The following is a 25,293-nucleotide window of genomic DNA, read 5'->3' on the forward strand; positions in this document are numbered from 1 at the left end:
AATAGGTTAAGAAAAATTTACATTAGTTTCTAAACAACAGACAGGTAATCAGGTCCTTTTCTCAATTCATGACTTTTTATAGACAATCTTGGAACAAACGCCACTGTCACTGTGTCATGGGCTTCAGTTCACTTTTAGTAGTTATAAAATGGGTACTTTGTGACCCACTGGCAAAATGAAATGAGAAAAATGATAGTGACTCTTTAATACTTTAAAATCTATCAGTTCAACAACGGTCATTTTAATTCCAAAAGTTATTTTGGGCAGCTATAAAAACCTGCTAATGATTAGGAGCTACTAAGAAATATTCAAAGCTGGGGCGCCTGGGTGGCACAGCGGTTAAGCATCTGCCTTCGGCTCAGAGCGTGATCCCGGCGTTATGGGACCGAGCCCCACATTAGGCTCTTCCGCTAGGAGCCTGCTTCTTCCTCTCCCACTGCCCCTGCTTGTGTTCCCCCTCTCGCTGGCTGTCTCTCTCTCTGTCAAATAAATAAATAAAATATTAAAAAAAAAAGAAATATTCAAGACTGCTCCTTCATGAGGTACAGATCTTCCGATAGCAAATTGGGAGCTGGTTCAGCCTGAATAAAGGTGGACATTTTTCTCATTTTTTAACTTTTAACAAAGTCACTCCACATTCATCAAACAGTGCATCTGCAGAGCTCTCTCTTCCCAAGGAGGGGTGCTGAGTTGTAGTCTGTAAAGATGATGAATGTGCTAGCTGTGGCCACGTAAATCATAATTTGGTCCAATTATTGGTCTGACTAGAATGGAATGCTTCAAAATTAAAAGAATATACATTTTAAATTCTTGTGATATACACATCCATATGTAGAACATTTTAACAGAAATGCCACACTGAGTTCATGAGACCTGATACAATATAATATAGACTTTTTAAAATCCTTTCGCTTCCACATTGAGCTTTTAACTTGGGCACAGAAGGTGGACCCAATATTGCCTACTTCTTAGTTTCCCCACTTAATAAATGGAAAGCATCTTCAGACATTGAACTCTAATTTCCAGAGGGCTGGCTATATGAAGTGTACCCAGAGGAGGTGGTAAATCCTATTTACAGACATATTTGTCAAGGGAGAGAAAATTATATCAATAAACACAAAGTGAAGCCATAAAGAGAAAATAGATGAGGCCTTACTTTTTAAATTTAGGACTTAATTCATAGCCATACTTTCAAATATTCTAATTGTAAATTAAATGTATTGGAATTGTGATTTTCAAACATTTTTAAATTATGAAACATATTCTTCAAATGAAAGCTTGCACAGAAGCCCATTACATAAACAGGACAAAAAAGTCAAGCTAACATAATGGAACAATGTTCTATTTGATACATGGATCACTGCAAAGTATTACTGATATATTATTTAAAATTATATGATAAACATTTGGGAATATAATTCAACTAAACAAGCAGTAATCATTTCTAAAGCAAAAATCTTTTAATTTTTCTATGTTTTAAAATGCACTAAGATCTCAAAATTTTTATAAGCAAGGTCCTGCATTAGAGACTTCCAACTGTATTTTTTTCAATCCTAGGAGACAGTGAACTAAAAGGAAATATCAACTGAATACATATCCTGCATTCCTTACTCCTTATCTCCCTTTCCCTAGAAGAGAGAAAAATAAGAGAAATTGTTGAAAATTATGGTTAAAATTGTAATGAAAAAAATTTGGTTCTTGGTCAAAACCCAAAACACACTCAGCTATATGAACATTTATTACATACATCATAAGCTCCAGCCTTGATCTGCTGATAGAGTCTGTGTTGATCTTCATCCCAGAAGGGTGGATATCCCACCAGGAGGATATAGAGAATGACACCTAGACAGAATGAGTACATTAACATAATGTTTAATCATTCAGCAACAGTAAGTTAAATGTTGCAGATCCACAATGACACTAAGCCACACCCATTCAAAGACAGGAAACTGGCTATTTGGAAAACTTCACAAAGACATTCTCTGATCTACTCTGAAGCATCCGGTGGAGGGTGAATGCTCCTGTTCTTATGCTCAAGACCTCTGATAATATGTGGCAGTTTGAAACATAAACCAAAGAATTCTATATGCACTCGGAAAGAATGTGTATTCAGCTGCTTTTGGATGGGATATTACATATTTATCTGTTATGTCCCTCTGGTCTAATAGGTTGTTCAAAGACAGTGTTTCTTTATTAACTTTAGGACCAAAGAATTCTAAAGAAGCATAGCAGGTCAATACCTAAAGATGAAACTCACCTGTCACTGGGATGACATATTCTTTGGTGTCTCTGATTAAGACTTGTTTTGTGGCCTAACATATGATTTTTCCTAGGAAAGGTTACATGTGCACTCAAGAAACATGTGTATTCTGTTACCTTTGGATGGAATATTCTGTATACATCTGTTAAGTTCATCTGGTCTAACACGTTTAAGGTCAATATTTCCTTATTGATCTTCTGCCTTGATGATCTATCCATTGATGTAAATGGGGTATTAAAATCCCTACTCTTATTGTATTGCTATCTATTTCTTCCTTTAGGTCTGTTAGTATTTGTGTTATATATTTAGTGCTCCATATTGGTTACAAAAATATTTACAAATGTTATATCCTCTTGTTGGATTGACCTCTTTAGCATTTTGTAATGCTCATTTTTGTCTCTTATAACAGGCTTCATTTTAAAGCCTGTTTTGTCTGATCGAAGTATAGCTACTCCACCTTTCTTTAGGTCTCCATTTGCATGAAATATCTTTTCCCATCCCTTTAAGTTTATGTGTCCTTACATCTGAAGTGAGTCTCTTATAGGCAATGTAAATTTATTTTTGTTTTTAATCCATACAGCCACTCTATGTCTTTTGATTGGAGAATTTAGTCCATGTACATTTAAAGTAATTATTGATAGGTATGTACTTTTGTCATGTTGTTAAACGTTTTCTGACTGTTTTTGTAGTTCTCTCTGTTCGTTTCTTCTTCTCTTACTCTCTTCTTTTCTGATTTGCTGACTTTCTTTAGTGGTATACTTATATTCCTTTCTCTTTCTCTCTTCTGTATTTACTATAGGTTTTTGCCTTGTGGTTACCATGAATCTTACATATAACAAGTTCTAATTATAACAGTCTACTTTAAGTTGATAACTTATGTTTGATCCTTCTAAAGCTTACATTTTTACTATTCCCCCTCCCATGTTTTGTTTTTGATGTCACATTTTACTTCTGTGTTCTTTAGCTAATTATCACAATCATAGAATTTTTACCACTTTTGTCTTTTAACCTGTATACCAGCTTTATAATTGATTAATCCACTACTTCTACTATGTATTTACCTTTCCAGTGAGATTTATTCTTCCATATGTTTTCTTGTTACCAATTAGCAACATTCCTTTTCAGCTTAAAGAAATCCCTTTAATGTTTCTTATAAGGCTGGTTTAGTCTGATGAACTCCTTTAGTTTTTGTCATATGGAAAACTCATGATCTCTCCTTCAATTTTGAATGACTTTGCTGGGTAGAATATTCTTAGCTGGAAGTTTTTTTTTTTTTTTTTTTTCCTTTCAGCACCTTGAATGTATCATGCCACTCACTCTGGCCTGCAAAGTTTCTGCTGATACACTTATTATGGGGGTTCCCTGATACAAAACTAGTTGTTTTTCTCTTATTGCTTTTAATATTTTCTCATCTTTAACTTTTGACATTTTAATTATATGTCTTGATGTGGGTCTCTTTGATTTCATCTTATTTGGAAATCTCTGGGCTTTCTGGATCTGAATGTCTGTTTCCTTCCCCACTTCCTTCCTTAACTTCCTTAAGGAAGTTTCTAGCCATTATTTCTTCAAACAAGTTTTCTGCCTCTTTCTCTCCCCTTGTGGGCTCCTTATAATGTGAATGTTGGTCTGCTTGATGCTGTCTCATAAGCCCCTTAAGTTATCTTCATTTTTTTTCTTTTTCTTTCCTTTTTTTTTTTTTTTTTTTTTTTGTTGCTATGATTGGGTAAGTTTTACCAACAGCTTGGATTTATGTTAACTGATCCTTCCCTCTACTTCATGTAATCTGTTTTTGAACCTCTCTAGTATGTTTCTCAGTTATTGTATTCCTTAGCTCTGTGACATCCATTTGGTACTTTCTTTTATTTCCCATCTCTTTGTTGAAGTTCTTACTGTGTTCATCCATTCTTTTTCCATGTCCGATGAACATCTTTATTAGCATTACTTTGAGCACTTTATTAGGTAAATTACTTATCTGCATTTTATTATTTTTTTTGTAAGGTTTTATCTTATTCTTCCATTTGGAACATATTCCTCTTTTTTTTTTTCATTTTACTTAACTCTGTGTTGATCTATAGAGTAGATAAAACAACCGCCTCTCCTTGTGTAGAAGATGAACCCTGTCTTTCAACTCTGCTCAACCTCTGTCATCTCTCAAACCTTTGTTCTCATCCAAAAAGCCTACTATATATTTTTTAGCTCTCAGTAGGTGAGGATGTCAGTGACTGAAAGGGGAGGTGCTCAGTACCTAGATTCAGGCTATTTGGAAGCCAGATCCTCAGGTAGCAGCTTTTAAAATTATGCAAATATGTACAGTCCTGTGAGACCACAAGCATAAGCCCCACTGACCAAGCAATTTGGTGGCTCTCTGGGTGACAGTCACAAAAATTGGGGCTCAAGATGAATGTATAATCTCTTTTCCGAGAGATACTGGCAAGTCAGAACAAGACAGGAGAGTGCCAAGATGGTGCCTACAACCTACGTACCTTGAGAATAGCTCTTAATCTACTAAATGTGTACCAACCTTGAAGCCTGCTCCTCAGGTCAAAGTTCTAGGACAAGCCAAGAGGTCCCCTTCAAAGAAAGACTGGAAGGAGGTATGCCTTAATCTGCTGTCTGTGCAGTGTCCTGGGGTGGCAGCCTGCCAAGAATTTTGTCTCCAATTGCCAGTCCTATGGGATCCAGGAATGCAAGTCCCCCTGACCAGCCAGTCAATCAAGGGGCATACGCTGGGGGTCAGATGCAAAAACAGGTCAGCAGATGTAAAAACCAGGACACCAGCTTCCCTCCAGGAGACAATGGCGTTCTGGAGTGTGGCAGAGGAAGAGCACGAAGAGAGTGGTGTTCTCTGAGGTCTCTGGAAAGGATTATAGTCATTCCTGTGTGTTTAATTAGAAACCTGTCCCTCAGGCAGCAGCCTTGGTTTTTAGCTAATAGGCCCCCTTCACAGAAAGACCACGCTCCTAGGTCTGTTGCCTCTTGCTGTGCAGTGGGGCGGTGGCTATTTAACTATTTCTCCATCAGTTACAGTCCTATGGGACCCACAAGCAGAAGCCCCACTGACCAACAGAGCTGGCAAGTGGTGGTGTCACCTGGCAGCAGGAACTAAAATCAAGGTGCCAGACATTGGTATGAGCTCCTCCCTGGATGATGCTGACAATTACAGTCTCATGAGATGAGTAACACAAGCCCTTCTGGCCTCCAGAGCCAGCCCATCAGGAGGCATCCCCTGGGCAGCAGCAACAAAGATCAGGGCACCAGACACAAATAAAATCTTCCTTCCCGGCGCTCTGTAGAGCAATGGACACAGAACTTGCCGGTCTCCACCCAGAGAATGCTCCAGTAGGCTCCTAGATACATGTGTTAAATTAGATGCCTGCCTCACAGGCTGACACTGTAATATAAGCAGGTCAACCTCCTTCACTTTATGTCTGGATGCAATCAGGCTGCCTCTGAGCTGAGCCCTAGGGCAGGTATGTCCAAGCATTCAGACCCATTAAGAGCTATCTTTCAGATCATGATAGTCTTATGCATCTGGGACATGAGTCCTTTTGGTTTTCAAAATTAGATGTTTTGGGTGCTCATCTCTCAGGTGCAGGTCCCAAAAGTTGAGGTGCTGGATGTGGGGTTTGAACCCTTTACTCCTCAAGGATAAGGCCCGGGTTTTGAGTTTTCTCCTCATTGTGGGTCACTGAACTATGGACAGGGTTTATCGTGAGATTGTGTCCCAGCTTCTCCTACCCACTTCCATGTGGTTTTCTTTTGCCTGATGTATAGTCAACACTCAGGCAGCCTTTATTTTTGTTTTGTTTTTTTTCTTTTTTAAAGGAAATTGTTCCACATGAAGCTGTAGAGTCAGTGTGTGCACGGGAGGAGGTGAGTGTGGGATCTTCTAACCTTGCCATCTTGAACCAAACCCCTTCTACTTTTGAAAAGTTTATTGGTCTGCATGAGGTCTTTAGTTTCTCCCACTGCTCTGACCTCTACTGTTTTTTTTTTCCTGCTTTCCCTTAAACCATGGAAACCAAGGACAGATGGGTAAGACAGGTAAAACTTTGCCTGGCATGGCCTAAGTTTCTTTTTTTCTCTTACCAGTGTTGATCTCTTGGTTTTGTTTAACTTTTCTTTGTTAGGGAGATCTAGCCTTGCTCTTGTCCATCAGACTTGATACCTTTTGTAATAGACACTGTGGCAGCTAAAATGGCTTTTAAACAATGTTTTAATCACCCTAGACTATGATAGCCTGCTTCTAAAAGTTCCAGTTCAAAAGCAGATTCTTAAATTCATGTAAATCACAACCAGAGTAGAACAATTTAAACAATTTTTTAAACATTCTTAAATAAAAACCCAACAAAGCTTTAAAATCAAAACTGAAAATTATTTTACTATAGTGGAGTTAAAAAGAAAAAAAAAGATTATGAAAAAAACTTCAATACATTGATAACTTATCTTCACAACATAAAAAATTTTTCCATCTTTCACTATATTATAAACTTAATGTACATTAATTTAAATTTATTTTTATATCATTTTTACTATCTGATGTAACAGATGCATCTAATGATAATGATGATGAGTGTCTGTGTTTGTGTTCCCAGGACACAAGTAGAAGAAAGGCTATACCTAAGTAGTTTTATCCCTCGGCTATGGTTTAGGGTGTAAAGAAGAAAATCAGCTTTGTAATGGCAATAGTCTATATTAATTTTTAATTAGACATTTTTCTAATAAACATCAGAGGTAGGCTGTTATGAAATTATAAAAGAGACTCCCAACGGAGTCATTTAGCATTCTGAACCTAGGCTGGGTTGCACACATGGCCTGCCTCTGAGGCTTTGTCCTTGTGCGTTACACCTGCAGTCCTGCTGGCTGACAGCTGATGTGGTAGATCTCTGTGAAGGGGAAGGCTCACTGATGGCTGGTTCCCCAAGAACTGTCAGCCACTATATAGATAAGTGCCCATAATTTAGTTGTTTGATTGAGGAGTTTCTACCAAAAAAATCTACTTTTGCTAAAACAATTATAGAAATACAGAAGATTTTAAAACACTCAGGCCAAAAGATTTAAGACAAAAACTACATGGGCACTTTTAAGTGGACTGATGTTTAATTGTCAGTGCCTATTTAAAAAAACATTGTTTTGTAAGCTTACTTTGATTTATCGTTAGACTGGAGTCTGAGGCCTTCCTGAATTATATGCTTTTGGAGTTCTATTTTCTAAAAGTATAGAGTAACTATGAGAGTCATGATATAATCCTAAGTTGTATTGTAGGTAACATTTTTTTTTTTGAGCAACTACATGTTGCTCATTTGCTCCATCTGCAATGCTATGGGGTAGATAATGTTATTGTCCCCATTTCACAGATGAGGAAGCAGAGTTTGAGAGCTTACATGACTTAACTGTTTCAGCCACAAGCACACTTGACAAAGTCATGTCTTAAAGGTTCCTCGTAGGTACTTTTTCTTCATCTATGAACTTTAACAGGAAAGGTCGTTTTAAATTTTAAATTATTTGAGTTGTCTAATTGAAGGGCTTGACTCTCACCGGTAAAGTTTCAATTTAGTCCTGGAGTAAATGTTCCCTGCAGCCACTTTTTCCTTTAGCTAGGTACTTTACCTTGATTCTTTTAAAGTTTATATTGTCTGAGAGTCTTTGTCCCATTAGTAAGAGGGCAATATACTTTCTTCTTGTAATCTTAATTTATAACTCTAATTAAACTTTTAGTCCTAGGTCAGAGAAAAAAAAATGAAAAAAAAAAGTTTTTTCTTTCCGTACAACTGAGGCAGTAAAAATTTTACAAAATCTTCACTTTTATTTATTCATTTTTTTTGCAAGAACATTTCAGGGATGATGACATAACCTCCAAAGGTTGGATGCTTTTCATAATGTTAGTGACCTTTGATGATCTCTACCTAGATATTTCATTAGGGGTTGCAAAATAATACTGTAATTCTACTATACCCTCTTTAGTCTAAGAACAAGTTACTTCATCAATTATTTGGTTATCCTGTCTTACAGTTCATACAGGAAAAGTAGAATAACGGGTATTTTTTTCCCTTTTACTAATCACAGTTTTCGAAGTAATACATTGGTTCCCCATTAACTAATCCCCTAATCCAAAGGTTAAGATTGCTATTGTATTTTCATTATCATCATGAATGCACGGATTTCAACTCATTTGATGTGTTTTATTTTTTATTTTATTTTATTTTTTTTGGATTTTTCAAGATATTTATTTTTTTCCTTTTTTTTTGTAAGTATTTATAATGATTTTTTATTTTATTATGTTAGTCACCATACAGTACATCCCCAGTTTCCGATGTAAGGCTCCATGATTCATTAGTTGCGTATAACACCCAGTGCACCATGCAATACGTGCCCTCCTTACTACCCATCACCGGCCTATCCCATTCCCCCACCCCCCTCCCCTCTGAGGCCCTCAGTTTGTTTCTCATAGTCCATAGTCTCTCATGTTTCATTCCCCCTTCTGATTACCCCCCCTTTCTTTATCCCTTTCTTCCCCTACCAATCATCCTAGTTCTTATGTTCCATAGATGAGAGAAATCATATGATAGTTCTCAACATTTGCTACAACATGGACGGCACTGGAGGAGATAATGCTAAGTGAAATAAGTCAAGCAGAGAAAGACAACTATCATTTGATGTGTTTTAATCCATTAATATTATTTTTCTCATTTTTACTCTAATTGTCTAGTCTTTAACCAGAAGAAGCCTCTTCAAGTTGGTTCCTGAGTCTTGTTACTATCTAGGTAGAGATCATCAAAGGCCACTAACATCATGAGAAACACCCAACCTTTGAAGGTTATATCATCATTCCTGAAATGTTCTTGCCGAAAAAAAAGTCTGTGGCCTTTAACAGTTTTCTTTCTTTCTGCTATAACAAGATGCACCTGTATCATCTTGTGCTTTTTCCTGATCCATACTTGCAATAAGCCACTTCTACGAGGAATCCTGATTTCCTATAGTGGTAAATATGATATAGAGACCAGTATCAGGTACTCCATGGGGGTGCTTTGTGGGAACTGCAGTTTTCTTCAACAAACAGAGAAATGGGAAGGAAAGGAAGGAAGGGAGAGAGAGAGAAGCAAGAACTACAAATTAAAAGAGACCTAAAAGACCAAACTAAAAACAAAATTATGCAATAAGAGGGCAAATCCCCCTCCCCAAAATACTAGATATTTGATGGTTTTAAGTAGTTATTATTAAATTAAATTTTGAAGTATTGCTATTATTGTCATTCTTTTAAAAGAACTCTTTTCTTTTAGAGATACACATTACAGCATGTATAGACGTATTGATATTATGTTTGGATTTGACTAGAATAATCTTGGGGATGAGGAATGAATAGGGTGGTATAGAAGAAATAAGATTAGCCATCAGTTCATTATATTATTCTGTCTACTTTTGTATACAACTTCAAAATTTCCAAAACAAAAAGTTAAAAAAACTATTTTGACATAGTCAGCTTCATACACCATTTAAAAATGGAAGTTAAAACTAGTTTTACCTGCCATATGTGCGTATTTGTGCTTGGACCGTGATGCTAGAGATATTTGACTGGTAAGAGTTGAGAAGCACTGATCACTGATTAGGTAGAAAGATTACATTATCAAGAACATTCAAAAATGATTTTAATAAAAGCTAGAGTTAGAAACATGATTAAACCTATAATCACATTAATGATTAAAACATTCTAACGACTGCTCTGATGAGAAAGAAAAAAGCAATGTTGAAAAACTCTGAGAAGTCCGTGGGAAGTTAATGGAACAATCTAACAAGACTTAATACTCTCAGTCAGGGGCGCCTGGGTGGCACAGCGGTTAAGCGTCTGCCTTCGGCTCAGGGCGTGATCCCGGCGTTCTGGGATCGAGCCCCACATCAGGCTCCTCTGCTATGAGCCTGCTTCTTCCTCTCCCACTCCCCCTGCTTGTGTTCCCTCTCTCGCTGGCTGTCTCTATCTCTGTCAAATAAATAAATAAAATCTTTTAAAAAAATACTCTCAGTCAATAAAGGGCATAATATGAGTGGAGTTTGGAAATGCATAATTAACTATATGAGGAATCAGTATGGCTCTCTTTTATACTGTAATACCTTATGCAAAGAAAATCATACAATTCAAATAGGAAAAGTGTTTATAAATAACTCTGACCTACAGGGCCAATGATGGGTAGAACAAAGATCTAGAAGATCAAGGTCAGTAAGATAGGAAGTTATTTTCCAGATGATGGAAACTATGCCATATAGTACGGGTGGCAAACTGACAGTTCTTCCAGCACCAGGCACAAATGAATGCCTGAGCTTTCACTGTGAATGGGGGGTGGGAGCGGTGGTAACCAGGGGAGAGCATGTGTCTATCACCTGACAGGTACAGTTGCTATTTAAGGACAAACGCACCTTGTTATTAGTTCTTTTGATTACTTTAGAGAAGCCAGAAACTGATAGTTTTACAAAAAATCCCGATAATAAATTATAAAGATAAATAATAAATGTCAACACCTCCCAAAGCGAAAGGCCAAATCTGGCCAAGGCTCTGTAAACCACCTGTTTGCAACCTCTGCTACACTGTGTAAGAATCCTAAAATTTGCTGCCCTAAAGAAATTTGCAACTAGCTAGGGTAATGCTGTTCAACATTGCTGTGCATGAGGATAACCGAGCAAGCTTGACCAAGCACAAATTCCTGAGCTTCCCCACAGAGAATCTTACTTGGTGATCCTCTGGTGCATCCCAGAAAGCTGAAATTTTGATTAGCACTTAGGTCACTTTGAAGCATGGGTCCAGGGTCCACAATTTGTAAATAATCAAGTTAGGGAAACCATAAATACTGTATCTTGAGAAATCTAAGACAATATGTAAGTTCAGAGTAAGACAATATTGGTAGAGGCTATAATTGTGAGTAAAGCTCCATGGGTAGGAGACTAATGAGAAAGTGGGTCATAAAGGATGAAGGCACAGAGCCTTGTGACTGTGAGGCATACCTGTGATGGCCAAGTGTAAGGTAATCACAGAACTGGTAATCATAAGCAACAAATGCTGACTAGTGTAAGGTAATCATAGCAACAAATTGTCCAGTAGGCTTGAGATTTCAAAACTGTAAATACTTTCTTAAAAAGTGCTTGATGCTGACTTACCCCAGCCGACATATATTTTAAAAATACCACAATCTCTAAGGAGAAAGGGAACTGTTAGCAAATATATGCTCTGAGATCAAGTAATCCCACCAATGCTGAACCTATAGTGGCCATGCAAGAAAAGAAGAAATATATTCCATAAATATTCTAAAGGTTCATCAAAAGTCATGATCATGCTATGACAGTCACTAATTTATTATCACTCATAATTGTTCTGAGTGATATCTAATTCAGATAGAGACGTAGTTAAGACAAGGGTGTGTGTACGTGTATGTGCTGGCTATGTTTATATGGGCTAACATTTATTATTTTTTGAACCGAGATGTAGAAGCAAGTTTTGTTAAAATCCAGTGATTCGGTGACATCTATAAACAACATTTCATCATTCCACTGGGGAATTATGGAAACAGCTATAATATGCAAGAAAGCCATCAAAATCAATTTACTGTTGTTAATGGTACAACACACAGGTATGTTCTTGCTTCATGAATGTCTATTATTTGCTTTCCAGTAATGGACTAGTTGCTTTCGAAGACTGAGTATAGGTCAGATTACATTCTGTGTGAGGTCTCAAAAGCAAGGTAATGGTGGTAAGTATTTGAAATTTCTGGGGTGCCTGAGTGGCTCACTGGGTTAAGTGGCTGCCTTCAGCTCAGGTCATGATCTCAGGGTCCTGGGATCAAGTCCCACATCAGGCTCCCTGCTCAGGGGGGAGTCTGCTCTCTCTCTCTCCCCTCCCCACTGCCCCCACACTCTCTCATGCACACACACACTCTCTCTATCTCAAATAAATAAGTAAAATCTTAAAAAAAAAAGTTGAAATTTCTTAGGTACTGGTATTCGCATATTTCTAATAAAAATAATGTACAGACTTGTTTAGCCATTATACCAATAGTGTGCTTCACTCTGCTCTATGTCAACTGCTAAAATGAAAACCTGCTGTAGTGAGTACTCACGGCTTAATTCACAGAAGATTAGCTGCCGTTCTGCTAAATGTCTTATTCTGCATTCCTTTTGTTATCTGGGCAGTGTCATTTCCTACCACACTACCCAGCGTCTAGCCTTGAAAAGAAGTATTCAGTAGGCAAGAGCTAGTGCTGATGGATGCCTAGAAAAGAGTTTCTCTCAAGATATACCATAACCTAAAAGCAACTGAATAATGTGTACATTAAGCTGGTGGTTCTAACAATGGGGATGAGAAAGGGTGGATTATCTTAGAAATAAAGAAATTTAATGTTACTTTCATGTCACCTGAGTGAAGTGAAAATATAATAAAATGGTAAAACAATATTCCAAACCCACTGCCGTGATCCAGGAATGTAACAAAAGGCAGAGGAGTCTATTATGATGTTCACGGAAGGGGGATCATCTCCCCCCATATGTGATATTGGAATATATTAAGACATTTCCATAGTTACCTATGTGATCGCAAATGCATTTCAAGGCACACAATTTTTAAAAAGTCACAATCTCTAAGAAAAATGAGAACTGTTAGGAAATATATGCTCTAAATGGAGCATAGCTTGTCACAAAGGGCTTTGGCTGTTTGTAGAAAACTGTGGGAAGAAAGCAAAGGTAAGGGCAGACCTGAGCAAAGTGAGGGGCATCTAGGTGGTTGTCAGTTCAAGCATCCGACTCTTGGTTTTGGTTCAGGTCATGACCTCAGGGTTGTGAGACTGAGCCCCACATCAGGCTCAGTGTAGAGTCTGCTTGAGATTCTCCCTCTCCCTCTCCCCCTGCTCTCTCTCTCTCTGAACTAAATAAATAAAATCTGAAGAAGAAGAAGAAGAAGAAAGGAAGGAGGAAGAAAGAGGAGGAGGGAGAAGGAGGAGGAAGTAGAAGGAAAGAGGAGGAGGAGGAGGAAGAGGGAGGAGGAAGGAGGGTCAGGAAGAAGAAGAAGAAGGAGAAGGAGAAGAAGAAGAAGAAGAAGAAGAAGAAGAAGAAGAAGAAGAAGAGGAGGAGGAGGAGGAGGAGGAAGAAGAAGAGGAAGAAAAAGAAGAAGAAGAGGAGGAGGAGGAGGAAGAGGAGGAAGAGGAAGAAGAAGAAGAAGAGGAGGAGGAGGAAGAGGAGGAAGAGGAAGAGGAAAAAGAAGAAGAAGAAGAAGAAGAAGAACAACAACAACAACAACAAGAACTGAGCAAAGTGAAAGGTGCCTCTGCCCATGGCAAAACTGAGGCTGAAATCTGTGAGATGCCCCAGGGCTCTAAGTTTCTAGAGTCATTATGAGATCTGCACGTGTGTGCATATACGTCTGCTGGTATACTTGTACTATCTAGCTACTATTCACTTACAGTTCTTAAGAACGTTACATAGCTTCGACGATAAGGAGGGACACACGCTTTGCCTTTTTTCCCTCTTCGAGCCAAGAGAGTTAGAGCTTCTACCCTGTAAGTTACCTCACATTTTATAGATGTGAAATCCTATTGTTACAGAACATAACATTATTTTAAAATGTTAGCTATACAAATAATGCACTCAAACAAAAAACCCAAAAGTCAGTATACTCAAATTTACCAAAGTAATATTAAAATCGAGCATAGTGTGTTTAGTGAGTCTAAGACAGTGAGTCTAAACTCTGATGATACGTCATAGTTATTAAAAGTGCAGCTGCCTGTACTCAACTCAGACCCAGTAAACTAGAGGGCCCATGTAGGGGCTGGACATCTATCTATCTATATACACGTACGTATGTATGTTTCATCCCTGATTCTGCTCCACAGAAGAAATCCTAATACAAAATACCAGTTTTTAGGGTTTCTTTTAAATAATCTAATATTCTTCAGCACCAATAAAATAACTCACATATTTCCCTTACTACAGATCAGCTCTCATCACAGATCTGTCTTTGCTGATGAATTTAAAATGATATATTATGAAAACATGTTTTTAATGCATCTAAATACATGATTTATTTAGAGTATTTGAATGAATGAAATACGATTCAGGAGCTGTGAAACTGGTCCACGATAACATCTTCGGCAGAATCAAAGGTATGCAAGAGAAGAATTTAAAGGAGAACAAAGAAAGCAAAGAGAGATTCAGGTAACCAGATGAAGTTCTAATATTCAACTGATGATCAAAACAGCAATGCTGGGTCATCTAATAAAATGTGTCAGTGTATCTCTCACATGGCTACATATCAGTTATCTAGAAACTTCATTTATAAAGAAATACTTTCTTACTTTCCATTTCATACAAGGAAGCAGAGATACCGGGACTACTTAAAATTTGTGTCAGTCACAGTGAGAGCACTGGAGAGCTGGGTGAGGGCTCTCAACCTCTGCACGTACTGCCTCCTGCCTGTGAAGCTGGTGGGAGGGAGGAGGACAAAGAGGAAAAGAAGAAGGGATGAAGAAAAAGGGAGGTGGGAGGAGGCCAGAGGTGACCTTCTGAGGAAGGCAGCAAAGAAAGCCTCTTGAGTACCCTCCCTCAGCTACTAACCGGTCTCTTCCACACTAACCCGCTGGTGTTCACGGTCTGAGTGCAGCACTCCAGCTAGACTCCCCTCAACTGTATCCTCCATAAAACCCCACTGTGTCCGCCTGCCTCTCAGCACACTCTTTGCTGCTTTCTAAATTCATCAGCGAAGACAGATCTGTGATGAGAGCTGATCTGTAGCAAGGGAAATATGTGAGTTGTTTGCCATTACCATTTAGATTTGAACAAGGACATTCTGTGACAATGCCCTAACCCAAAGGCATAGAGTTCAGTTCATGCTTAGAAGATCTTCTCAGGTAGGCAGGAGAAAGACAGTGCTTGGGTTTTGCATTTTAAATTTCTTTAGAAACTGTAAAATATCTTCGTTTGACCCCCATACAATCCTATAAAGGTACTATTTTCCTGTTTTACAGGAAAGCAGTTTTGGGAGGAGCACTGTATCTGGAGTCACAACACCTGCATTCAAATCTTTGCTTTGCACCTACGAACCCGATCTCCAGCATCTCCGAGTTGGCTTCTTCACCTCCACATTGTACGTCTGTGAGCCTGCACAGGATACTCATTTGATTGGAGCTGGTTGCTAAAGGCCTAAATCAGAGTTCAGTCCATAGGACAGAGCAGTTTCATTCTTTTACAAGATCCATTTTTTCTGTCTTAATTCCTGCCAAACATCGTGCAAACATGGCATTTGTGGTAAGGGCTGCTTGAATGAGGCGGGAGGACAGCAGCATAAATGCACGGCCGCCACTGGGGTGCTCAACGTGCCTCCTCGCACCGGAAGCACTAGCATTGCCTGGAAACTTGTGAAAACCACAGATGTTCCTGCCTGAGACCTACTGAGTCAGAAGGAGTCATCTGTGCTTTAACCGGCCCTCCACATGGCCTGCTGTCGGCCGAAGTTTGAGACCACTACTCTAAGTGGGTCACAAGAGAACATGAACTTCAAATTGGAAAAATACTATTTTTAATTATATTGGTGTACTGCAAACTTTACATGGAAATATGATTCCTTACCGCATGCCCACATATCCACCGGCTTTCCATAAGGATCTTTACGTAAAACTTCTGGAGAAAGATATCCGGGTGTGCCAGCAAAACCTAGGGAAAATGGACGTTAATGAGTCAGAGTTGACTTGACAAAACCAACGTGAAACCGGAAACTAAGGAAAAAACACTTTTGGGACTTTTTAATCTGAAGATTTATTTGTCAAAATAAAAGAAGAACTAAAATAACGTATACTAGTTTGTCTCCATAGCAGGAGCAACACTAATCTGCTTTGTAGCTTATTAGAAAAAAAATGCATTTTTTCCCCAGATATGAAGGCTGTTCTATTGTGTTATATAGTCAGCATGCATACTTAAGTCTATTTGGTTATCAGTTCTTACTCTCACTTACTTATGCAGGATTTGAAATTAAACCTGTGAAGGGGATCAGAACACACCTCCCCAAAATACGCCACTGTGGCATACGGATTATTTTTAGCTGAAGGCACCTGAGAATCGGCAGATGTATGACAGGCTCTTTCATCTCCTTTCTAAAAGTAGGGCGTAAATTTCTTGTGAAAAAGGTGCTCTCCCTGCACCAGGAAGAGGAGAACATTCCTGGCATGGGAGCTGGTGCCAAGACGGATCTATACAAACCAACCTCATTAAAATAACCCTGATCTTCCATCAGTTTTCCTATATGTTTCCTCATTATTTCCCCACAATTTAATGCCCCAAGCTGAAACCCCTTTTTCCTTTGTCTTGTCAAATCTCCACAATTTATCACTCTTTGTTAAAATGGGATAGAAGTCCCTTGGTCTGGCCTTTCTTTAGGTCTTCTCTTATTTTCTAGAAAGGCCTCTGTGTGTCTGTAAAAGTTAAAATAGTAACATCAAAAAAATTGTATGCTCTTCTCCTGTTCATCAGTCTTTTGTCAGTTGACTCAGAGGCCCCAGACACAGACCTAAGAGGGGAGAGAAAAAGTCTTTCCTCCCCTATACCTGAAAAGAAATAGGGAGAAATTTGAAGATAGGATTAGAACCTTGCAAGATATGATAGATAGATACCAACATCATTTTATTATGAGAAGCATTCACCTATAAAACAAAAGGACAGAAACATAGATCTTAAGTAAACATTTTTGAAAGTAAGGTAGGCTGTGGGGTGGGAATGGGGCTGAGAGTGATTGAAGAATTCACCAGAAGAAATAAGCCCTAAATATATCAAAGAGATCGCTGTGTACTAATAAATAGTCAATGTGTACTTATAACTGTCAACTAAAGAGAAGACTCAGGAACATTTGGATGAATCACTATTGAACAAGTATCAACTAGAATTTTAAGAGAGATGTGGTAAGAGAAACTAGATGGCAAAATAAAGCTTCGTTATTGTATAAAACAGTATAAACTCCAAGAAGGTATGCTTAAATAACAATCAATTTAGAGCTAGAACCTAGAGTGACATTTTTCTTATTTCTGAAAATAATAGCTTTCAAATAAAAATAGCTACCTTTAAAAAAAGACTCAAACTAACTATTTGGAAGTTTTATTTAAAGGCACATATGAAAACTGGAAACATTTCTTTTTAAAAGGATATGTATCAGGAATTCCTCTGGCCACAAATCAATGAAGAAGCTCATTAAATATTTACTGGGATTCCAAGTGCCCAAGAAAGGAGCTTTTTCTTCCCATTTTCAAACTTATTAAGTACAACAATGTGCAAAAAGGTATGAAAACAAGTATGTATGTATGTATATATGTGTGTATGTGTGTGTATATATGTGTATGTATGTGTGCGTGTATGTATGTGTATACGTGTGTGTGTGTGTGTGTGTGTGTGTGTGTGTGTGTATATACAAAACCACACATACATATATATGGAATAGCACAGTTATTCCTCTGAACAAAATTACCTTGGAAAGTGAGGCGAAGGATTGTGGATTTTAACTCCTCCGCCCCTTTATCACTTTTCCTTTCCTTTGTTGTAGAGGAAGATGGAGTGGACACTGAGAAGGGACTCCAAGAAAAGATGCCTGTATTGTAGTTTAAGCTTCGCATGGACCATAGTGGATCTACCTCTATTCTCAAACTTTACTTAAAAGAAGCATTTACTTGACAGTTGTGAGGTGGAAGAATTCCTGAGTAATCATGGTTGGTTCCCTTACCTAAAGTTTGAGGATTACATCAAGGAGTGATGTGAAGTCAGCTAATTCCAAGGTAGGGATGGGCATAAGAGTTCTAAAGAGCTACTGGGATGCCACACCTGCTCTCATTCCAATGGCCCCTTTCCAACTCCTCCCAAGTTCACACACAGACAAAGGAGCCCAACGGAAACCAATGCCAAACTCCAGATTAAAGACCATGGTCCTAGCCTACACTTTAAGACCCTTTATCTCCCAGTTCCCCTTCACTCATCCAACATGATTTCTTTCTACTCCTGAGCATTTGACCTGATTAATCTTTTTAAGGTCTCTTGAAAACAGACTTCTCATTCTTGCACTTGATGTTACTTTTTCTGTTGCTTGTAACCTCAAATTTCCATCTCTACCTTTTCTCTAACAGAGAGTGGGCTCTAAATTATTTCCATTTAGAGATCTCCTTAGCTAACTACAATTCTCAGTGGTCCGTCCTTACTCTAAATTTTGACCACCCTTTTATATACAATCTATAACCTCCTATCTAGAATTAGTAAACCTTAATATAGGTCTCAAATATCTTAGAATACATTTCCTAGAGGAGGGAATGCTAATGATATTTCATCTAGGTAGAAAACATAAAGAAATCACTATGTGATTAAGAAATGAAAAGATAATTTTAAATGTAGATTATTACAAACCTTTTCTGGAGACTAAAATGCTAAGAGAGTACCATCACATTCATTCTTATTTAATATAATTATCATTTGAGCAGTCAGTGGGGCCCTTACCCCTAAGAGTACTGAAGCATACTCCAAATGTATAAACGTTAAGGAACTCCATGTGTACTGTGCAACGTGTTCTCATGAATAAAAAAATACTGAGGGTAAGACAGATAAAGCCTTCTTCAGCAGGAAACCGAACATAAAGAATCTCATTTATCATGACATATGCTATTAGCAGGGAAATTAATGAGAGCTTGCCTTCTTTAGACAGTATGTGTTTCTCACTCTGAAAAGCCAGTAGGAACATCAGAGCAGACCAAAACCAAAACACAATTACTTACTGCTGAGAATGTATCCACTGCATTAAAAAAAAAACAAACCCTCAATATTTTAAAAAAGAGACATTATAGCAATTAAGCAAAACAATTATTCCATGAAGGAAGATGGTGGTAGTTACGCTTTTTTCCAAGCAGCAACAAAGAACTAGAAATACACTGCAAACACCACTTCCAATCCCCCAGGAGAAATGGGCTATATTTGGATATTTCTCTTTGGTAAATTTTCTAGCCATCTTAATAAGTGTAGTGACACAGGCTGTCACTTCTGGCATTTTTGGCTAGTAATCAAACAGATCAGGGCTAGGAAGACAGAAGAAATTATGAGAAAAGAAACATTTAGACTTAAAAGTAAGAAAAAAACAATAAACAGCTCCTATAAGCCTCATGTAGTTTTATTTTTCTTGTTTGAAGACCTCTTATATTTATTACAATAAAATTGAGCAAAAGCCTGAAATTCTGGCATTACATATAATGAAGAAAGAGTTCTGCTCTTGTCTTAAAACTAAAATAACTTATTTTATTAAAATAAAAAGGCTCCCCTCTCTATCACTGATAGTACATTTAAAAGACAAAATTAATCAGTCGAGGGTGATGGGCATTAAGGAGGGCACTTGATGCAATGAGCACTGGGTGTTACATGCAAATGATGTATCACTAACCTCTCCCCCGAAACTAATAATACACTACATGTTAACTAACTTTAACGTAAATTAAAAAAAAATCAAATACATGAGACTATGATGGTAGATATGAATAAATATCAAATGAAGTCCTTCATACTAAAACATGCTTGTACTTTAAAATCTATGACATGTCTGGGAGTACACCCAAAAGATTTATCGTCCATCACATGCCTCCTTTTCCTCAGGTAGGTTACCAGGAGGATTCACTGGCATAGAGTAAGCTGAAAATAAGCTAAAGAAGAAAAGAAAAAGAAAAAAACTTGTACATTCTCTTAAGCTTATAAACTATGTTTTTTTCTACATTTTTTGAAATGCGGAATTTTCTTAGCACTTAAAATGCCCCTCTTACAAGTCATTATTCTAATAGGTATCCTAGCAAGAAAGTAACTGTTATAGTACCATACTGAAGAAGAAATGGGGATTTTATTCCCAATCTGTCATTCTTTCTCTGGAATCAGATCACTTTTAGAAATAAATGATCACAATTTGAAATTTGTGTACTTTTATTTGGATGCTACTGCTTTCACTAACTTGGTATTTGTTTTTTCACTCATTGATTTGCTCAACTACTTTCACTGAGCAGGCAAAGAACTGTGGCATTGTGTTTCATGCCAAGATGATTTTGAAAACTTATTCAAAATCTTTCATAGCCCAGGCATATTCCTATGGACTCATAACAGCTCTGCAATGAAGTGTTTATTATCACTGCTTACAAAGAGGACATGGACCTCACAGGGTTAAAGTGACTTGCCCAATATCATACAACTATTAAGAATCAGACCCAGGATATAAGCTTGGGTATTCTAATTCAAAAAGCAGACTTTCTTCTGCTACACACAATCCTGCCCTCAAGCACCTTGTGATCAAGCACAGAAGATAAAACACCGAGCTCGAAAATAAGGGAGATTTAAGGTGCTCAATTAGATCACTCTTTTATGCACCAAGCCAAGTTGCTGATGTTAATTTACAGCCTTGGGTCTGATAATAAGGCTTGTCTTGTTCCTGCTATCCGATCATCACCTTCTACCTAGTTCTGACAATTACATCTCTAACCTAAGCCCCTATTTTGGTGTCCTGCTTCATACCCTGAGTCTTGTGAAGCAGATGGGACTAGATGGGACTAGAGTCCAACCTCTGGGGCTTTGATTTCCTCCAAACAGACTTCCTTAGAGTTCAGAGTCACTGTCTGTTCTGCATGCTATCGGGAATTTGCTTGCTCTTGCATATTCCTTAGTTCAAGCTGTCATCATGCATAATTTGAACTACTGTATTAGCCTAACTCATCCCCTGCCTTCGAAGTATTCGTAAGCCGCCCTCTGTATTGTTACCCACAACATCATTATGTAACATAAACCCAATTATGTCCTTCCCTACTTAAAATTTTTCACAGGATTCTTGAAACTTCTAGGATAAAAGCCAAATCCTTCAAAAGCACATAAAATCCTTTCCCACCTAATTAACTACCACTCATCCCAGTATACTTTATGCTTTAGCTGTATCAAACTTCTTGCTGTTCCGTAAATAGAAACAACAGTTTCATGCCTCTGAGATTTTGCATGTGCTGATCCCCTCTGTCCAGCCTTCAACTCCTTGCATGTTAGTGAACGAGTTCTCACTCACCCATTAGGAAAGCGGAAGCACTACCCCAGTCACCGAAACTTTCCCCGGAGGCAGAATTTCATACTTCTCTTGTGCTCCGGAGCACCTTCACGCATGACTCTGTTAAGATGCTCCCACACTTCCCACACTACATGGTAAACAGTTACTGATACAGACGTGTCAGTATCTTGAGGCGCAGGACCTCCTGCTTAATTGAAGCATCTCCATTAATCATTCTGTCCATCTCTGTGATAGCCCCCCTACTTTCTGTTGGACCTCAACTCCAAGTTATCATATATTCTTTATCTGTGTCAACTGTGCCCTTACCCAGGATACAGAGATGCCTCTGAATCTCCAATTTACACTGCTAGGTCCTACCTTCTTTCACTTTGTTCCTTTAAGAGGAACAAGCTTATTCATATGTCAAAATACGCAAAACCAAATGCCAAGTTTGGAGACACTAAATTCATTTGGTGGGTGAGGAGACAATGTGAATGGTGGTATTACGCTTAGGAGGAATCATGGACAAGGCTAACAGGTACTCCTGAAACAGGGCAGGAAGCAGAAAGTGAGGTCCTAAATTAAGCTGCCTGTAGAGGAGAAGGCTGCCGCACCCCCCACTCCCATCTACTAGCTGGGACAGACCAGAGACAAGGGCGAACCCTGGCGGCTCTGTGCGCACCTTACATTTAGGAAAACACAGAAAGTCTTAACATATAAAATGAAAGAATTAAACACTTTTTGAGTGCTCTTTCTGTTTGCTGATGTTGTTCAGAGGAAAAGCAATTAGAAGCAAAGGGCATTTTAAAAATGATCTAACCTCAATACATTGAAAGTCAGAAAAGAAGAGGTTTGGGGAGAGCTTATATTTTGGGAGATTACATGAAAAAAAATGGGCCAGTACTGGGAAATGGCAAAAACAGAGGCATAAAAAAAGAAACAGTGAATAAAATAATGCAACAGGATAAATACTGAAACAATACACAAGCCCGGTTAGAAATGCTCTAATTTAAACTGGGAGTTAATTTCTTTCTTAATTGTAAAGTGACAGACATTTCATCAAAAAGAAATTTCAAAATTATCAGAATTTTAGAGCAGAAACTGGCAGTGTGAAGAAGTAGAAGATAATTAAGATGAACTCACACAAATATATGCTATAATATTTTTAAACTTTAATTTGTTAACTACAAACTATGTGGAAATATTCTGCATTTCCTGAGTCCCTGCTATTTACACAGCAGTTTTTGGTATCAAGTAAGGTTCTACGTAAACGCTCAATTTTCTCTCAAATAAAAAGTCCTTTTAACAATAGGGATTTAACAATCCCTATTAATTCTTAGTACAGGATCCATTTTCTCACTCATCTTTTAGGAAAAAGTCGACATGTTACTGCTCTCCTATTAATATTTTCTCTTATTTCTAGATTATATATCTTTTACTGTCAGTAAAATTAAATGCTTATAAAGATCAAATGTCTTCAGTTTCATCCGGCTGTTGTTAGAAGGACCATTTCTGTCTTATTCTGGCTGGGAAATGGGTTATGATGAGACAGAAGAGAACACGCAGCATGAAGTAGAGAGAGGCCCAACTCACCAAACCACGCCTGCTGGTCTCCTTGAACTTCTATGGCTAAGCCAAAGTCTGCCAGTTTCACAGCTGCTCCCTTGGATTTGCTAGCTAAAAGCAAATTCTCAGGCTTTATTTAGAAAGAAAAAAAAGAGACTGAAGTGAGAACCTATTTTAAGTGACTATTCAAAACTAACAACATTTTGTAAGATTAGGGGGGAAAAAAAAGTCATGCACTGTCCTCTCTCCCGGAGACTGTCATTCCTAAATCCCAGGGAAAATATGGTTAGAAAAATGATTAAAAATTATCATGTGTGCAGGCCTCAGACAGATGCGTAAATGTACTAGAGAGATATTGGGCAGAAGAGAGAATACACTTGGGGAGAGATCAAATGAACGGAAGCACCTGTCTTGACCTGCTCACATGCTTCCAAGGGCTGCTGAGGTCCAGACTTGGCCATGGACATTGACTTAGAAGCCTAATAGAGCACAGACATTTTCAGCAGAAGGAAACTTGGCAAAATGATAACAAGAGTTGGACCAATCTACAGACATTTGGCAAATGAAACTGTGCAAATTAAATCCTAGTTGACTTCAAGAGTTTGGACCCAAATGTAGTCATTTTGATTCCTCAATGTTTCCAAACAATTTCTGTACAAATTTTGGAGTCTTATTCTGAATTACGTATTAAATTGCTGTCTTTAAGAATCTGTTTATTCTTAAAGGCAGAAAGAGTACACTATTTGCCAAATGTTATAGTTAGCTTTTTTTTCCCTTATAAGCCAGCTTTTTAAAACATAATTTATATGACTACCAAGTGTGATTCAAAGCATTCCTTAAATATTTGTTCTCACATCTTGGAATACTATAAGAAATATACATTTTCATTTTCTTGGATATTTATTATTATTCAAGGACTGATAACTCGGTCTTGGAATAAGGCTGTGTTTATACCACTGTTTCCCAACCAGGGCATCGAGACACACTGGAACTTTGAAAACAGGCATGAGGGCAAAGTCTTGAATTTCCCGGACCACCTTTGTGGATTGTAGGAAATGAAGGGAGAAGATGGTCAGGTAAAGGAGGCTGATTAATACGCACAGTGAAGTCTACCATCCCCAGGTATCTGGATGAACATACAGCTGCATTGGTACATATACATTCGGGAGAGTAGTTCAACATCGTCTTACCTTGGGCTAAAACCCAGCAAATTTAGAGGTGTGCCTCGGACTGAAAGAAGTTGGGAAACAAGGGAGTGTACAAGTGCCAAAACAATTGTCTGGAAATCTAAATATTCAAGTCATTCAAATTGGTTCTGTTTATGTGTTGGTAAACTAATTCAATATTTTTTTTTTTCATGAAATGGCTACTTTTTTCTTATTGAATTAGGCAATTCTGTTGGTTGTTTTGACCTTGTATAAACACAGCCTAAACCAATATTGAATTTATTAATTAAGCCAGCCATGCAAATTAGCAAAGACTCATAACCAGAACTTGAAAAAATTAGGTTAAATCTATAAGAAATAAGAGAGTCAAGTAAGTTTTAATCAAGTACCAGACTTCTTCAGGCTATTGCTGTTCACTGCCATCAGATTCAACACTATTATGACAATAGGTAACTGTAAGGAAAACTTTGTAATTTCTTAGGGCTGCTAGGGCTTTTTAAATTACCTCAACGCTAAATACATGATCATTTAATTTGGACACTAGGATGAAGATGTCTCAAGAATATGAAAGATCTCCATGCTGAAATAACCTTTAGTAAAAACCTAACATCCAAAATTACTTGGAACTCTGGTTGTCTATTAATGGAGTACAGTACCTAACCATATTATATTATTAGTATTTGACATTTTATTTTCACAACTAAAATTTATGGCCTACTACATTCATGCATTTTCTAATTTAACCACAAAGTGATTTCCAGCGATTAATTTATTAAATAAATGACTTGGAAAAACCGCATCAAACTGTAAGCAATAGTTTAATTCTTTGCAATCTTCACATTCAAAAGCACTGAGATGTCAGAGATCTCTGCTAATACACATCTGTCCTAATTTGTCAACCACAGACTCATTCAAGGAAAGAGTTCCAATTACTTTAGAAATCACAATCATTTTAGGTCTTTCAATCAAGTGGTACTGAAGTTTGTTGAGCAAATGCCAGTGCCATCAGTAAATAAACTTTTAAAATATTTAATGTGCTTTTATTCTTATCACTAGATCAAAAAAGGTTCTGGGCAGTGCTGTGTGCATTATGCCCTTAAATACCAAGTATCTGCCAATTCAGAAGAAATGGAACACCTTAGAGCTTTATCATACATGGCCTCTGACTGGGGCAAACATTCACATCTCGAGATGACCTAGAAGACCTGTCTATAGGGCCTTGTGAGTCATCCAGGGAAATAATCCGTCTGGACCAG

The 25,293-nt window shown here is 37.8% G+C and overlaps 1 protein-coding gene across 15 annotated transcripts in view; it reads right to left on the reverse strand.

Moving 5' to 3' along the window:
- The window catches only part of CAMK2D (calcium/calmodulin dependent protein kinase II delta), a 313,065-nt gene that overhangs the window by 50,759 nt on the left and 237,013 nt on the right, over positions 1 to 25,293 (reverse strand). For all 15 annotated transcript variants that reach the window (XM_026499226.4, XM_048212367.2, XM_026499219.4 and 12 more), the window contains exons 7-9: positions 22,899 to 23,001; positions 15,857 to 15,940; positions 1,748 to 1,842 (exon numbers count right to left, since the gene is read on the reverse strand). In XM_026499226.4, the coding sequence (XP_026355011.1) occupies positions 1,748 to 1,842; positions 15,857 to 15,940; positions 22,899 to 23,001 (282 nt within the window). The remainder of the gene's footprint in view (positions 1 to 1,747; positions 1,843 to 15,856; positions 15,941 to 22,898; positions 23,002 to 25,293) is intronic.

The sequence above is a fragment of the Ursus arctos genome, unplaced genomic scaffold (assembly GCF_023065955.2).
Source record: "Ursus arctos isolate Adak ecotype North America unplaced genomic scaffold, UrsArc2.0 scaffold_11, whole genome shotgun sequence".
Taxonomy (NCBI): domain Eukaryota; kingdom Metazoa; phylum Chordata; class Mammalia; order Carnivora; family Ursidae; genus Ursus; species Ursus arctos.